This window comes from Oncorhynchus clarkii, chromosome 18 (assembly GCF_045791955.1).
Source record: "Oncorhynchus clarkii lewisi isolate Uvic-CL-2024 chromosome 18, UVic_Ocla_1.0, whole genome shotgun sequence".
Classification (NCBI taxonomy): domain Eukaryota; kingdom Metazoa; phylum Chordata; class Actinopteri; order Salmoniformes; family Salmonidae; genus Oncorhynchus; species Oncorhynchus clarkii.
The window spans coordinates 57,020,459-57,037,462 of record NC_092164.1 but is presented as its reverse complement, the minus strand read 5'-3'; the positions used below and the strand labels follow the sequence as shown (position 1 = coordinate 57,037,462).

The window sequence follows — 17,004 nt, the reverse complement described above, 5'->3', positions numbered from 1 at the left end:
CTTCTCTTTCTTCCCCCTCTTCTCTTTCTTCCCCCTCTTCTTTCTTCCCCTTCTTCTTTCTTCCCCTTCTTCTCTTTCTTCCCCCTCTACTCTTTCTTCCCCCTCTTCTCTTTCTTCCCCCTATTCTCTTTCTTCCCCCTCTACTCTTTCTTCCCCCTCTACTCTTTCTTCCCCCTCTACTCTTTCTTCCCCCTCTTCTCTTTATTCCCCATCTTCTTTCTTCCAGTTCTTCTCTTTCTTCCCCCTCTACTTTTTCTTCCCCCTCTACTCTTTCTTCCCCCTCTTCTTTCTTGCCCTTCTTATCTTTCTTCCCCCTCTTCTCTTTCTTCCCCCTCTACTCTTTCTTCCCCCTCTTCCCTTTCTTCCCCCTCTTCTCTTTCTTCCCCCTCTTCTTTCTTCCCCTTCTTCTCTTTCTACCCCCTCTACTCTTTCTTCCCCCTCTACTCTTTTCCCCCTCTTCTCTTTCTTCCCCTTCTTCTCTTTCTTCCCCCTCTTCTCCTTCTTCCCCCTCTACTCTTTTTCCCCCTCTTCTCTTTCTTCCCCCTCTTCTCTTTCTTCCCCCTCTACTCTTTCTTCCCCTTCTTATCTTTCTTCCCCTTCTTATCTTTCTTCCCCCTCTTCTCTTTCTTCCCCCTCTACTCTTTCTTTCCCCTCTACTCTTTCTTCCCCCTCTACTCTTTCTTCCCCCTCTACTCTTTTTCCCCCTCTTCTCTTTCTTCCCCCTCTACTTTTTCTTCCCCCTCTACTCTTTCTTCCCCCTACTCTTTCTTCCCCCTCTACTCTTTCTTCCCCCTACTCTTTCTTCCCCTTATCTTTCTTCCCCCTCTCCTCTTTTTTCCCCCTCTACTCTTTCTTCCCCCTCTTCTCTTTCTTCCCCCTCTTCTTTCTTCCCCTTCTTCTTTCTTCCCCTTCTTCTCTTTCTTCCCCCTCTACTCTTTCTTCCCCCTCTTCTTTCTTCCCCTTCTTCTTTCTTCCCCTTCTTCTCTTTCTTCCCCCTCTACTCTTTCTTCCCCCTCTACTCTTTCTTCCTCCTCTACTCTTTCTTCCCCCTCTACTTTTTCTTCCCCCTCTACTCTTTCTTCCCCCTCTTCTCTTTCTTCCCCCTCTTCTCTTTCTTCCCCCTATTCTCTTTCTTCCCCCTCTACTCTTTCTTCCCCCTCTACTCTTTCTTCCCCCTCTACTCTTTCTTCCCCCTCTTCTCTTTATTCCCCATCTTCTTTCTTCCAGTTCTTCTCTTTCTTCCCCCTCTACTTTTTCTTCCCCCTCTACTCTTTCTTCCCCCTCTTCTTTCTTCCCCTTCTTATCTTTCTTCCCCCTCTTCTCTTTCTTCCCCCTCTACTCTTTCTTCCCCCTCTACCCTTTCTTCCCCCTCTTCTCTTTCTTCCCCCTCTTCTTTCTTCCCCTTCTTCTCTTTCTACCCCCTCTACTCTTTCTTCCCCCTCTACTCTTTTCCCCCTCTTCTCTTTCTTCCCCTTCTTCTCTTTCTTCCCCCTCTTCTCCTTCTTCCCCCTCTACTCTTTTTCCCCCTCTTCTCTTTCTTCCCCCTCTTCTCTTTCTTCCCCCTCTACTCTTTCTTCCCCTTCTTATCTTTCTTCCCCTTCTTATCTTTCTTCCCCCTCTTCTCTTTCTTCCCCCTCTACTCTTTCTTTCCCCTCTACTCTTTCTTCCCCCTCTACTCTTTCTTCCCCCTCTACTCTTTTTCCCCCTCTTCTCTTTCTTCCCCCTCTACTTTTTCTTCCCCCTCTACTCTTTCTTCCCCCTACTCTTTCTTCCCCCTCTACTCTTTCTTCCCCCTACTCTTTCTTCCCCTTATCTTTCTTCCCCCTCTCCTCTTTCTTCCCCCTCTACTCTTTCTTCCCCCTCTACTCTTTCTTCCCCCTCTACTCTTTCTTCCCCCTTTTCTCTTTCTTCCCCTTCTTCTCTTTCTTCCCCCTCTACTCTTTCTTCCCCCTCTACTCTTTCTTCCCCCTCTACTCTTTCTTCCCCCTCTACTCTTTTTTCTCCCTCTTCTCTTTCTTCCCCCTCTACTCTTTCTTCCCCTTCTTATCTTTCTTCCCCCTCTACTCTTTCTTCCCCCTCTACTCTTTCTTCCCCTTCTTATCTTTCTTCCCCTTCTTATCTTTCTTCCCCCTCTTCTCTTTCTTCCTCCTCCCTCTACTCTTTATTTCCCTTCTTCTCTTTCTTCCCCCTCTTCTCTTTCTTCCCCTTCTTCTCCTTCTTCCCCCTCTTCTCTTTCTTCCCCCTCTACTCTTTCTTCCCCCTCTACTCTTTCTTCCCCCTCTTATTTCTTCCCCCTCTTCTTTCTTCCCCTTCTTCTCCTTCTTCCCCCTCTTCTCTTTCTTCCCCCTCTACTCTTTCTTCCCCCTCTACTCTTTCTTCCCCCTCTTATTTCTTCCCCCTCTTCTTTCTTCCCCTTCTTATCTTTCTTCCCACTCTACTCTTTCTTCCCCCTCTACTCTTTCTTCCCCCTCTACTCTTTCTTCCCCCTCTACTCTTTTTCCCCCTCTTCTCTTTCTTTCTTTCCCCTCTTCTCTTTTTTCCCCTTCTTCCCTCCATAGACTTCATAGTGTTTGTGGTGTCCTTGGCGGTGATCGCAGCGGGTACCCAGGGGAACGTCTTTGCCACCTCTGCCCTGCGCAGCATGCGGTTCCTCCAGATCCTCCGGATGGTACGCATGGACAGACGAGGAGGCACCTGGAAACTACTGGGCTCTGTGGTCTACGCCCACAGCAAGGTGGACACACACACACACAGACACACTATGGTGATGATGATGATGATTATGATGGAAACAACCAGGATTAGTGATATGCAGTCAAAGCTAAATGAGGGTGTGAATAAGAGACTGTACGACCACCAGGACACACACACACACACACACACACACACACACACACACACACACACACACGCACACACGCACACACACACACACCTGGTTCAGTTTAGTGGAAAACAGCTGAGCTCAGCAATGTGTTGTCCCGTAGTTAGGGTGACTGACCTCAGAAACCATTTCCCACTTGGACTGCTCTAGTTTGTCAATTAGAATGACCACTCTGCAATTTTGCTGTTGCTGTTTCAAACACACGCACGGATACACAAAAAACGAAACACACACACACTGTCCAGCCATGATGAGGCTGGTGATGATAGTCATGCTGATGGATTGGGATGTGTCAGCAAGGCAACAGACCTCAACAATACTGAGTTGGCTATGCATAACTAAAACCAACCCAGAGGCCAGATATGAAGATGATGATGGTCCTGCTCTCTAATGTCTGGCATTTATTGATTCATCTTAATTAATGTTAATGATGGTTTTGAAGATAATGATAATGACTACCTCTTTCTCTCTCTCTCTCTCTTCCACTCTCTCTCTCTTTCTTTCTCTCTGTATCTCTCTCGGTTTCTCTCTCGCTCTGTTTCTCTCTCTCTCACGCTTTCTTTCTTTCTCCCTACTCTTTCTCTCTCGCTCCCTACTCTTTCTCTCTCTCCCTCTCTCTCTCTCTCCCTCTTTCTTTCTCTCTCCCTACCTCTCTCTTTCTCCCCACTCTCTCTCCCCCTTCCCTCTCTGTCTCTCAGGAGCTGATTACAGCGTGGTACATTGGTTTCCTGGTCCTGATCTTTGCCTCCTTCCTGGTCTACCTGGCAGAGAAAGACGTCAACACAGAGTTCAACACCTACGCAGACTCCCTCTGGTGGGGAACGGTCAGTACTGCTTAGACCACACAGACCCATTGGGTACAAATGTCCCTCTCTACAATTTAACACTCACCAATAAATAACAAGGCATCTCTTTTACCCTGCATTCATTATAAATCAATACCCTGTGTGTGTATATGTGTGTGTGTGTTTGTTTGCATGCGTGTGTGTGTGTGTGTGAGTGTGTGTGTGTGTATATGTGTGTGTGTTTCTACACCCAGATAACTCTCACCACCATCGGCTACGGTGACAAGACACCCCGCACCTGGTTGGGGAGACTTCTGGCTGCCGGCTTCGCTCTCCTGGGCGTGTCCTTCTTCGCCCTTCCTGCCGTGAGTCCTTCTCATTGGTCCACATCACTGTCAGTTCCCTTTCCGGCCAATCAGGTTTGGTCTCATGCCTCTGGCCCTCCCTCTGACCTCTGACCTCTCTCTCAGGGTATCCTGGGGTCAGGCTTTGCCCTAAAGGTGCAGGAGCAGCACAGACAGAAGCACTTTGAGAAGAGGAGGACTCCTGCTGCCAGCCTTATACAGGTGACCACAGATAGCCTCCAATCAATCTGACAAAGGACAGAATAGGTGCTAACAACTGAACCCAGCAACACATTCAGGATGTTTTGCTGTAAGATTGGATTATTTTATTTTGTGGCTAAATGTGTGTGTGTGTGTTTCTATTTATGTGTGTGTGTGTGTGTGTGTGTGTGTGTGTGTGTGTGTGTGTGTGTGTGTGTGTGTGTGTGTGTGTGTGTGTGTGTGTGTGTGTGTGTGTGTGTGTGTGTTCCAGGCTGCGTGGCGTCTGTACTCTACTGATGCTCAGCACTCCTACCTGACAGCCACATGGTACTTCTATGACAGCATGCTTCCATCCTTCAGGTAGGTACTCCTCTCCTCTCCAACAATGCTGCTGTTATGTGTTGCTACTGATCGACCCATGGATTTAACCATCCCCACTGTACCCATTTGTCTATCATTAGTGTCATTAAAAGGATGAAATGTTTGTTCAGATAGATGTGACTTAGAATAGCAAGCGTACCTTTCCTAAAAGAATGTGGGTTTGAACGCCAACTGACACGGCTAACCGGTTGAACATAGAGAGAGCATTGTAGGGAGATTATGAGAGGCTGTACAGATGAATTATAGGAACTAGGAGAAACACATTTAACCTTATTCATAGACATGGTAGACATGAAACACACACACGCACATGTACACCACAAGAGGTTGTTGGCACCTTAATTGGGGAGGACGGGCTCACGGTAATGGCTGGAGCGGAATAGGTGGAATGGTATCAAATACAGTGCCTTGCGAAAGTATTCGGCCCCCTTGAACTTTGCGACCTTTGCCACATTTCAGGCTTCAAACATAAAGATATAAAACTGTATTTTTTTGTGAAGAATCAACAACAAGTGGGACACAATCATGAAGTGGAACGACATTTATTGGATATTTCAAACTTTTTTAACAAATCAAAAACTGAAAAATTGGGCGTGCAAAATTACAGGACCATTCTGGAAGAAAACCTGATGGAGTCTGCAAAAGACCTGAGACTGGGACGGAGATTTGTCTTCCAACAAGACAATGATCCAAAACATAAAGCAAAATCTACAATGGAATGGTTCAAAAATAAACATATCCAGGTGTTAGAATGGCCAAGTCAAAGTCCAGACCTGAATCCAATCGAGAATCTGTGGAAAGAACTGAAAACTGCTGTTCACAAATGCTCTCCATCCAACCTCACTGAGCTCGAGCTGTTTTGCAAGGAGGAATGGGAAAAAATGTCAGTCTCTCGATGTGCAAAACTGATAGAGACATACCCCAAGCGACTTACAGCTGTAATCACAGCAAAAGGTGGCGCTACAAAGTATTAACTTAAGGGGGCTGAATAATTTTGCACGCCCAATTTTTCAGTTTTTGATTTGTTAAAAAAGTTTGAAATATCCAATAAATGTCGTTCCACTTCATGATTGTGTCCCACTTGTTGTTGATTCTTCACAAAAAAATACAGTTTTATATCTTTATGTTTGAAGCCTGAAATGTGGCAAAAGGTCGCAAAGTTCAAGGGGGCCGAATACTTTCGCAAGGCACTGTACATAAAACATATGGTTTGATGCCATTCCATTTACTCTGTTCCAGCCATTGTTATGAGCCGTCTTCCCCTCAGCAGCCTCCACTGATGCACACATGCACAAAGATGAGCACTATCCCAGCTATTGAGCTGGTTCTACCAGTAGTGGCATGGACATTCTATCCTCCTGATCTAAAATGGTGGCCTGCACTTTCATTCATTTTTGTAAGTTACTACACGTTTCTCCAAGCCTCCAAATACCACCGTTGTTTGTTTCTTAAGATTATGTTGTCCTATTTTAAGTATTTACATATTAATTTCACAAATTTTGTTTGGTTAAAAAGAGGGGCTTTCATGACTTGTGTCTTTTTTGCTTCTTAGCTCTGTGTCCAGTAACAAGCAAAAGTGTGTTGATGGCGCATTCCTATTTCTGACTTGATTTTGATGAATTACATAGGAGTGATCCCCCTCTCTTTAATGTTTTGACTCTTAATTTGACCCTTTTTATGAGTTGTTGTTTTGTCCTTTCTTTCTTTCATTTGTTTTCTTATTTGGGCACGTGGGGTCAGAGAACTGACGCTACTGTTCAGTCACCTTCAGCGACGGCGTAGCGCCAAGAAGGTCCTTCACAACTCCCACCACACCCTGCTGTCTGGGCTACGGCCCTACAGCTCCCCCTACCTGTCAGGGGACAGGTACGCACCACGCAACACACGCAGATACATCAACACACTGATACACGACACACCAATATATAGATACACCCCATACACACACAAACAAACCGTCACCTTCAGTCACAGTCACACACAATTGAACAACATTGTGGTATTCTGTTCAGTACATTGTGGTATTCTGTTCAGTACATTGTGCTATTCTGTTCAGTACATTGTGGTATTCTGTTCAGTACATTGTGGTATTCTGTTCAGTACATTGTGGTATTCTGTTCAGTACATTGTGGTATTCTGTTCAGTACATTGTGGTATTCTGTTCAGTACATTGTGGTATTCTGTTCAGTACATTGTGGTATTCTGTTCAGTACATTGTGGTATTCTGTTCAGTACATTGTGGTATTCCGTTCAGTACATTGTGGTATTCTGTTCAGTACATTGTGGTATTCCGTTCAGTACATTGTGGTATTCTGTTCAGTACATTGTGGTATTCTGTTCAGTATATTGTGGTATTCCGTTCAGTACATTGTGGTATTCTGTTCAGTACATTGTGGTATTCCGTTCAGTACATTGTGGTATTCTGTTCAGTACATTGTGGTATTCCTTTCAGTACATTGTGGTATTCTGTTCAGTACATTAGGCCCTGTTATTTTGATCATCATTTGTGTCATTAATCATCTAATAAATAATCCACTGGATAAAATGACTGTGGTTCACCATAGGATACCGCAGGTTTTTACTCCTTATATCATCAAACTGGTTTATGCTATAAGGAGCATGCTGGCTGTTCTCTGGTCTGTGTTTCCTGTGTGGATGTGCTGTTGTGTATCTAACCACCTGTCACTGATCTCAGACCTGTTTGTAATTAACAGCACCGCCTGCTCCCTCCCTGCCTCTCATTGTCTTTCCTCGTCTGATTCATCCTCATGTCAACTCCATCACCTTCATCCATTCATCCTCTCTCTCTTCCATCATCCCTCTCTCTTCCATGCCATCCCTCCATCAACCCTGTTCTCAGGAAGGCAGAAGTCCCTTGCAGGTTTGTTCTCGTCTTCTGAATGTGTGTATCTCTGCATTCTCTCTGACACATCGAGCTAGGAAGTGGTGCTGTGATCGTACAGGCACGGTTCCAACATGCTAGGAAGTGGTGCTGTGATCGTATAGGCACGGTTCCAACATGCTAGGAAGTGGTGCTGTGATCGTATAGGCACGGTTCCAACATGCTAGGAAGTGGTGCTGTGATCGTACAGGCACGGTTCCAACATGCTAGGAAGTGGTGCTGTGATCGTACAGGCACGGTTCCAACATGCTAGGAAGTGGTGCTGTGATCGTACAGGCATGATTCCAACATGCTAGGAAGCGGTGCTGTGATCGTACAGGCACGGTTCCAACATGCTAGGAAGCGGTGCTGTGATCGTACAGGCACGGTTCCAACATGCTAGGAAGTGGTGCTGTGATCGTACAGGCACGGTTCCAACATGCTAGGAAGTGGTGCTGTGATCGTACAGGCACGTTTCCAACATGCTAGGAAGTGGTGCTGTGATCGTACAGGCATGGTTCCAACATGCTAGGAATGGTGCTGTGATCGTACAGGCACGGTTCCAACATGCTAGGAAGTGGTGCTGTGATCGTACAGGCACGGTTCCAACATGCTAGGAATGGTGCTGTGATCGTACAGGCACGGTTCCAACATGCTAGGAAGTGGTGCTGTGATCGTACAGGCACGGTTCCAACATGCTAGGAAGTGGTGCTGTGATCGTACAGGCATGGTTCCAACATGCTAGGAATGGTGCTGTGATCGTACAGGCACGGTTCCAACATGCTAGGAAGTGGTGCTGTGATCGTACAGGCATGGTTCCAACATGCTAGGAATGGTGCTGTGATCGTACAGGCACGGTTCCAACATGCTAGGAAGTGGTGCTGTGATCGTACAGGCACGGTTCCAACATGCTAGGAATGGTGCTGTGATCGTACAGGCACGGTTCCAACATGCTAGGAAGTGGTGCTGTGATCGTACAGGCACGGTTCCAACATGCTAGGAAGTGGTGCTGTGATCGTACAGGCATGGTTCCAACATGCTAGGAATGGTGCTGTGATCGTACAGGCACGGTTCCAACATGCTAGGAAGTGGTGCTGTGATCGTACAGGCACGGTTCCAACATGCTAGGAAGTGGTGCTGTGATCGTACAGGCACGGTTCCAACATGCTAGGAAGTGGTGCTGTGATCGTACAGGCACGGTTCCAACATGCTAGGAAGTGGTGCTGTGATCGTACAGGCACGGTTCCAACATGCTAGGAAGTGGTGCTGTAATCGTACAGGCATGGTTCCAACATGCTAGGAAGTGGTGCTGTGATCGTACAGGCACGGTTCCAACATGCTAGGAAGTGGTGCTGTGATCGTACAGGCACGGTTCCAACATGCTAGGAAGTGGTGCTGTGATCGTACAGGCACGGTTCCAACATGGCAGTAGAAAAACAGTAGAGCACAACCCAGCATGACGGCATACATACAATAACATGCCATGTTTTCCAAGGTATATGTTTGGTCTTGTCAATATGAACCGGTGATATTTTTTCATACTGTAGATTAAATAGTACTGCATGTACATAAAGACATTAATAACACACATTGAAGGCAGTGTGCCTTCCAAGTCAAGAAGACAATAGATAGGTGTGGAGCTAATTACTTAGACATTCTGGAAAGGCTGCAGTCTAATCATGGACATACTGAAGTGAACTGCTTCCTATGCATGCACTCTGGCTGCCTACACGAAATCCCCAACTCAACACACTCCGTTCACACATCCCTACTCCTTACCTCCCTCCTCAATGGGGTGCTTGTCAATAAATTGACATGGCTTGCTTTCTTTGCCTCCTTTCCTTTTTCTAGTCTGGTCTGAAAACAAAGGAAGTGTAGGGGAAAGCAATATGTTGGGGGCCAACAGGGACACATGCTTTCACTTGGTAATCCTTAAGCGTGAAAGGAGACTAGGAAAGGAAGCCATTTTAGACTGATGAGAGGAAGTACTGGGCTTCCACTCCACTTCACCCTGTCCTCTACTTTTCTTCACCTCCCTCCTCCCATCTTTACCTTTATGATCTCACTACCTCTGTACACCTCTCCTCTCCTCCTCCTCTTCCTCACCTCTCCTCCTCTTCCTCACCTCTCCTCCTCTCCTCTACTTCTCTCCTCCTCTTCATTCTCACCACCTCTCCTCCTCTTCCTCTCCTCTCCTCTTTTTCCTCCTCTTCCACTTCTCTCCTCCTCTCTCCTCTCCTTCTCATCACCACCACCTCTCCTCCTCTTCCTTTCCTCCTCTTCCTCACTTCCTCTTCTCCCCTCCTCCTCTCTCCTCCTCATCATCACCACCTCTCCTCCTCTTCCTCTCCTCTTCTCCTTTTCTCCTCTTCCTCTCCTCCTCTCTCCTCCTCTTCCTCACCTCTCCTCCTCTACCTTTCCTCCTCTTCCTCACTTCCTCTTTTCCTCTCCTCCTCTCGCCTCTCCTCCACTTCCTCACCTCTCCTCTTCCTCACCTCATTTTCTCCTCTTCCTCGCCTTCTCTTCTCTTCTTCTCCTCTGCACCCCTCACCTGCTCTTCCTCTCTTCCTTTTATCCTCCTCTTCCTCACCCACCCTTCCTCTCCTCCTCTTCTTCTCCTCTGCACCCCTCACCTGGCCTCTCCTCTCTCTTCCTCTTCTCCTCTTCCTCACCTTATCTCCCTCTGCCTTGTGTGTCTCCTCAGTCAGCTCGTTTCTAAAAAGCGGAGTTTCTTCCGGATTCACACTGGCCGCAAACAGCAGAGGTATCCACGGTGACAAGCCTGTGCACGGGGCACGTCAGCACACCCACCCCCCCATCTCCCTTTCTCACTCTGCCTGAGGGTCCCAAAGCCTTCTGGCCCAGTGCAGTGTGTGTGTGTCTCTGTAAATGTTCTACTTTTGAGTAAGAAGTTGGTTTTAGCCTCTTCATTGAGCATAGTGGGAAGACACTTGCCATTGCCGATGGTACTCAGGCTAGAAATGACTGACATTTGGTATATTTGACATGAAATCAAATCAAATCAAAATGTATTTGTCACATGTGCCAAATACAAGTGTAGACCTTACCGTGGAATGCTTACTTACAAGCCCTTAACCAACAGTGCAGTTCAAGAAGTTAAGAAAATATTTACCGAATAAACTAAAGTAAAAATAATAAAATGTAACACAATAACATAACAATAACGAGGCTATATACAGAGGGTATGGGTACCGAGTAACTGTGCGGGGGTACAGGTTAGAGGTCATTTGTACATGTAGGTAGGGGTGAAGTGACTATGCATAGATAATAAACAGCGGGCAGCAGCAGTGTACAAAACAAATGGAGAGAGATGGGGGGGGGGGGGGGGGGGGGGGGGGGTAGCCATTTAATTGATTGTTCAGCAGTCTTATGACTTGGGGGTAGAAACTGTTAAGGAGCCTTTTGGTCCTAGACTTGGCGCTCCGGGACCGCTTGCTGTGCGGTAGCAGAGAAACAGTCTATTTTTATGTGCTTTCCTCCGACACCACCTATTACATAGGTCCTGGATTGCAGGAAGCTTGGCCCCAGTGATGTACTGGGCGGGACGCACTACCCTCTGTAGTGCCTTACGGTCAGAAGCCGAGCAGTTTCCATACCAGGTGGTGATGCAACTAGTCAGGATGCTCTTGATGGTGCAGCTGTTGAACTTTTTGAGGATCTGGGGACCCATGCCAAATCTTTTCAGTCTCCTGAGGGGGAAAAGGTTTTGTCGTGCTCTCTTTACAACTGTCCACCATAAATGGTCCACCATATTGGACCATAATAGGTCGTTGTTGATGTGGACACCAAGGATCTTGAAACTCTCGACCCGCTCCACTGATGTTAATGGGTTTGGCTTTTCCTGTAGTCCCCGATCAGCTCCTTTGTCTTGCTCACATTGATGGAGAGGTTGTTGTCCTGGCACCACACTGCCAGTTCTCTGACCTCCTCCCTATAAGCTGTCCCATCGTTGTCGGTGATCAGGCCTACCACTGTTGTGTCGTCAGCAAACTTAAGGATGGTGTTGGAGTTGTGTTTGGCCACGCAGTCGTGGGTGAACAGGGAGTACAGGAGGGGACCAACTACACACCCCTGAGGGGCCCCAGTGTTGAGGATCAGCGTGGCAGACGTGTTGCCTAGCCTTACCACCTGTGGGTGGCCAGTCAGGAAGTCCAGGATCTAGTGTTTAGTGTTTAGACCCAGGGTCCTTAGCTTAGTGATGAGCTAGTCAATGAAAAGCATTCTCACATAGGTGTTCCTTTTGCCCAGGTGGGAAAGGGCAGTGTGGAGTGCGATTGAGATTGCGTCATCTGTGGATCAGTGGGGGCGGTTGGTATCCAGGAGGATGCTGTTGATGTGAGCAATGACCAGCCTTTCAAAGCACTTCATGGCTACTGACGTGGGCTGTAATTATTTAGGGAGGTTACCTTCACTTCCTTGGGCACAGAGACTACGGTGGTCTGCTTGAAACATGTACGTATTACAGACTCAGTCCGGGAGAGGTTGAAAATGTCAGTGAAGACACTTGCCATTTGGTCTGCGCATGCTTTGAGTACGCATCCTGGTAATCCTTCTGGCCCCGCGGTTTTGTTAATGTTGACATGTTTAAAGGTCTTGCTCACATCGGCTACCGAGAGCGTTATCACACAGTCATCCAGAACAGCTGGTGCTCTCGTGCATGCTTCAGTGTTGCTTGCCTCGAAGCGAGCATAAAAGGCATTTAGCTCTGGGTAGCTCGCGTCTGGGTTTCCCTTTGTAGTCCTTAATAGTTTATTTAAGCCCTGCAACATCTGATGAGCATCTTAGCCGGTGTAGTAGGATTCAATCTTAATCCTGCATTGACACTTTGCTTGTTTGATGGTTTGTCTGAGGGCATAGCGGGATTTCTTATAGGCGTTCAGATTAATGTCCCGCTCCTTGAAAGCTTCAGCTCTAGCCTTTGGCTCGATGCGGATGTTGCCTGTAATCCATGGCTTCTGGTTGGAATATGTATGTACGGTCACTGTGTGAACGACGTCGTCGATGCACTTGTTGATGAAGCTGATGACTGAGATGGTATACTCCTCAATGCCATTGGATGAATCCCAAAACATATTCCAGTCTGTGCTGTTTTGCTAAAACAGTCCTGTAGCCTAGCATCTGCATCATCTGACCTCTTCTGTATTGAGCGAGTCACTGGTACTTCCTGCTTTAGTTTTTGCTTGTAAGCATGAGCAATCAGCAATAAAAAGGATAGAATTATGGTCAGATTTGCCAAATGGAGGGCGGGGGAGAGCTTTGTATGCATCTCTGTTTGTGGAGTGAAGGTGGTCTGGGGTTTTTTGTCCTCTGGTTGCACATGTGACATGCTGGTAAAAATGTGGTAGAACTGATTGAAGTTTGCCTGCATTAAAGTCCCCGGCCCCTAGGAGTGCCGCTTCTGGGTGAGCATTTTCTTGTTTGCTTATGGCCTTATAGAGTTGGTTGAGTGTGGTCTTAGGTGGTAAATAGAAGGCTACAAATAGTATAGATGAGAACTCTCTTGGTAGATAGTGTGGTCTACAGCTTATCATACGATACTCGACCTCAGGCGAGTAATACCTTGAGACTTCTTTAATATTAGACATTGCGCACCGGCTGTTATTGACAAAAAGACACACACCCCCAACTCTCGTCTTACCAGACGTAGCTTCTCTGTTCTGCCGGTTCATTAACCTTTCTAGCGCAGGGGTTGCGCAGCGGAACACCTCGACAACATTCCGCTGAAAAGGCGCGAAATTCAATTTTTTTTTTTTTTAAATATGTGACTTTCACACATTAACAAGTCCAATACAGCAAATGAAAGATAAACATCTTGTTAATCTACCCATCGTGTCCGATTTCAAAAAAATGCTTCACAGCTAAAGCACAACATATGATTGTTAGATCACCGCCAAGTCGAAAAAACACACAGCCATTTTTCCATTCAAAGAAAGGAGTCACAAAAAGCAGAAATATAGATAAAATTAATCACTAACCTTTGATGATCTTCATCAGATGACACTCATAGGACATCATGTTACACAATACATGTATGTTTTGTTCGATAATGTGCATATTTATATCCAAAAATCTCAGTTTACATTGGCGCTTTACGTGCAGTAATGTTTTGGTTCCAAAACATCAGGTGATTTTGCAGAAATACTAATAATAAACAATGATAAAAGATACTAGTGTTATTCACAGAATTAAAAATAGACTTCTCCTTAATGCAACCGCTGTGTCAGATTTTTTTTTTTAATTACGGAAAAAGCATAATCTGAGAACGGCACTCAGAACCCGAAACAGCCAGAGGAATAGCCACCATTTTGGAATCAACAAAGTTAGAAACAACACCATAAATATTCACTGACCTTTGATGATCTTCATCAGAAGGCACTCCCAGGAATCCCAGTTCGGCAATAAATGACTGATTTGTTCCATCATTTATGTCCAAATAGCCACTTGTTGTTAGCGTGTTCAGCCCAGTAATCAATCTTCATGAGGCACGAGCATTTCATCCAGACAAAAACTCCAAAAGTTCTGTTACTGTCCCTTAGAAACATGTCAAACGATGTATGGAATCAATCGTGAGGATGTTTTTAACATAAAACATCAATAATGTTCCAACCGGAGAATTCCTTTGTCTTCAGAAAGGCACTGGAACGAGAGGTAACTCTGTCGGGAGCGCGCGTCATAAGACCAAGGCTCTCTGCCAGACCACTGACTCAAACAGCACTCATGAGCCCCTCCTATATAGTATTTTTATTTATCCATTATTTTACCAGGTAAGTTGACTGAGAACACATTCTCATTTGCAGCAACGACCTGGGGAATAGTTACAGGGGAGAGGAGGTGGATGAATGAGCCAATTGTAAACTGGGGATTATTAGGTGACCGTGATGGCTTGAGGGCCAGACTGGTAATTTAGCCAGGACACCAGGGTTAACACCCCAGTCTTACGATAAGTGCCATGAGATCTTTAATGACCTCAGAGAGTCAGGACACCCGTTTAACGTCCCATCCGAAAGATGGCACCCTACACAGGGAATTGGGATATTTTTTTTAGACCAGAGGAAAGAGTGCCTCCTACTGGTCCTCCAACACCACTTCCAGCAGCATCTGGTCTCCCATCCAGGAACTGACCAGGACCAACTCTGCTTAGCTTCAGAAGCAAGCCAGCAGTGGTATGCAGGGTGGTATGCTGCTGGCTTGCTGCTAGCAGAATCCTCAAACCAGTTTCAAAAGACAGTTGACATCTAGTGGAAGCCGTAGGAAGTGCAACCTCATCCATATCTCAATGTGTACTCGGTAGGCCAAGCTAAGAAAAACTACATGAGTTCTGTTATACTCACAGACATCATTCAAACAGTTTTGGAAACTACAGAGTGTTGTCTATCCAATACTAATAATAATATGAATATATTAGCATCTGGGACAGAGTAGGAGGCAGTTCACTCTGGGCATGCTATTCATCCAAAAGTGAAAATGCTGCCCCCTATCCCAAAAAGGTTAAAACATTCCTCCAGCTCCAAATGATCCATGTTGTCGTTCAGCCATGACTCGGTGAAACACAAGATATTACAGTTCTTAATGTCCCGTTGGTAGGATAATTGTAATCGTAGGTAAAACATTTTATTTTCCAATGATTGCATGGTAGCAAGTAGAACTGAAGGCAGTGGGAGTTCACCTACGGATTCTCAAAAGGCAGCCCGAACTGCGTCTTCTTTTCTTCACGAAAATGACGGGGATCTGGGCCTGTTCCCGGGACAGCAGTATATCCTTCTTGTCGGACTCGTTAAAGGAGAAAGATTATTCCAGTTAGTGGTGAGTAATCCCATTTCTGATGGCCGTAAGTTATTTTTGGTCATAAGAGATGGTAACAGCAACATTATGTACAAAATAAGTTACAAACAACGCAAAAAAATAAACAAAATAGCACAATTGGTTACGGGAATGTAAAACGTCAGCCATCCTCTTCGGCACCATCTTGTCCAACTGATATTCACATTTTCTAATTGATCTTTGAGAATGGGAAACATACACTGCTCTGGCGTAGAAATCTTTGACTGAGCTTTTACTGTGTGAGAGAATGATGGGGTGTTCTGTTCAGAGGATAACTCTGTTAATCATTACCAGTTATCTTGCCTGGTTTTACATTGTTTTTGGTGAACTAGGGGACACATTAAACCATGCGTTGTTTATTGGAGAACAAAGGATGTTTCATGGTTCATGTGGATCTAATGTCAGCATTGGCCTTCTCTCACACTTACAGATTTGACAGACTTTTTAAAATAATATATTTGATATTTTGGACAGAAAGTTGTTCCAAAGATCAAATATTTAGAAAGTCACGCATGCTGTTCTCTCAATACAGTTGCATGACCATTAATTGTTAAGTGCACATTTTTCATTCATGTTTTCTTTGATCAATCCTGCTCTGTGGTGATTTCTGGGGAGAGGATTCAAATGGTCATGCATGCAATGCAATCACATGCGTGTTGTACTTTTGCAAATCTTATCCACTTAACCCAGACAAAAAAATGTCTCTCCCCCAAATAGAGTTTTCCCTTTCCTCTGCTAAAATGTTTCTCTTATACTTGCATACTTGCTCAGTATACCGTGCATGTCTTTGGAGGACTCAGCTGTATTCAGCCTCACTTATTTACTTTCCCCCCCCAAAGGGCTAACAGTAATTCAACATCTTACTCTGTCCACCCTCCCCTTCTAGGTCAACCTGAGCATTTTAGCTCCAACAAATGAAATGCTATTTCCCCTAATGCTCTTTCAGCTATTTAAATATTAACTTAAATGGCAGGCCAGCGCACAAACAAGGAGTATCTCGGCATAAACTACAGGCGCAAACTACAGGCGTAAACAACAACATGTTTCTAATCGTTCGCTGATGTGTGATGTTGGAAATACTTTGTGACGTTAACATGAGTATACGTCCCAGATGACATCGAGGAGTTATTGTGTTGCCCCCCAACCCACTGATAGTCAGCCAGACAGCCAGCCAGTCAGCCAACCATTCAGTAAGTCAGCCAGTCAGCCAGTTAGCCAGCCATTTAGTAAGCCAGTCAGTCAGCCTGCCAGCCAGTCAGTCAACCAGTCAGTAAGTAAGTAAGTAAGTAATTCTGTCATTCAGCCAGTCAACCAGTCAGCCAGTCAGTCAGTCAGTCTGTCTCTCCATCACGTCTGTAATCTCCCAGTCTGAATATCTGTCTCTGTTGTTCTCTCTGTCTGCTTTGTTGGTCACTGACTCAGCTCGGTGTGACTGTTCAATGTTTAATGGTAGTCAGTAGCTACACTATCTAGTGTACTGCTGTCTGTACCTGCTAGCTAACATATTCTAACTACCTGGGATTGCTCCTCTGCTGATTGGCTAAACTCAGGGTCTAAAACAACTGTATCATCCACTGGACACTATGGACCGACAGTCATGAGATAAATCACACAACAGAACTCTAAGGATGTCCTAAGTGGCAGATAATAGTGGTAGTTAATTCAATAAACATGTGGACACAGGTA

At 45.6% G+C, this 17,004-nt stretch overlaps 1 protein-coding gene across 3 annotated transcripts in view; it reads left to right on the top strand.

The window, feature by feature from the left end:
• LOC139373753 (potassium voltage-gated channel subfamily KQT member 4-like) overlaps nt 1-17,004 on the top strand; it is a 127,993-nt gene that overhangs the window by 93,613 nt on the left and 17,376 nt on the right. For 2 of the 3 annotated variants that reach the window (XM_071114689.1, XM_071114688.1), the window contains exons 4-9: nt 2,559-2,734; nt 3,583-3,708; nt 3,924-4,034; nt 4,140-4,235; nt 4,486-4,574; nt 6,336-6,461. In XM_071114689.1, the coding sequence (XP_070970790.1) occupies nt 2,559-2,734; nt 3,583-3,708; nt 3,924-4,034; nt 4,140-4,235; nt 4,486-4,574; nt 6,336-6,461 (724 nt within the window). The remainder of the gene's footprint in view (nt 1-2,558; nt 2,735-3,582; nt 3,709-3,923; nt 4,035-4,139; nt 4,236-4,485; nt 4,575-6,335; nt 6,462-17,004) is intronic. The other variant, XM_071114690.1, reaches the window with a different exon arrangement.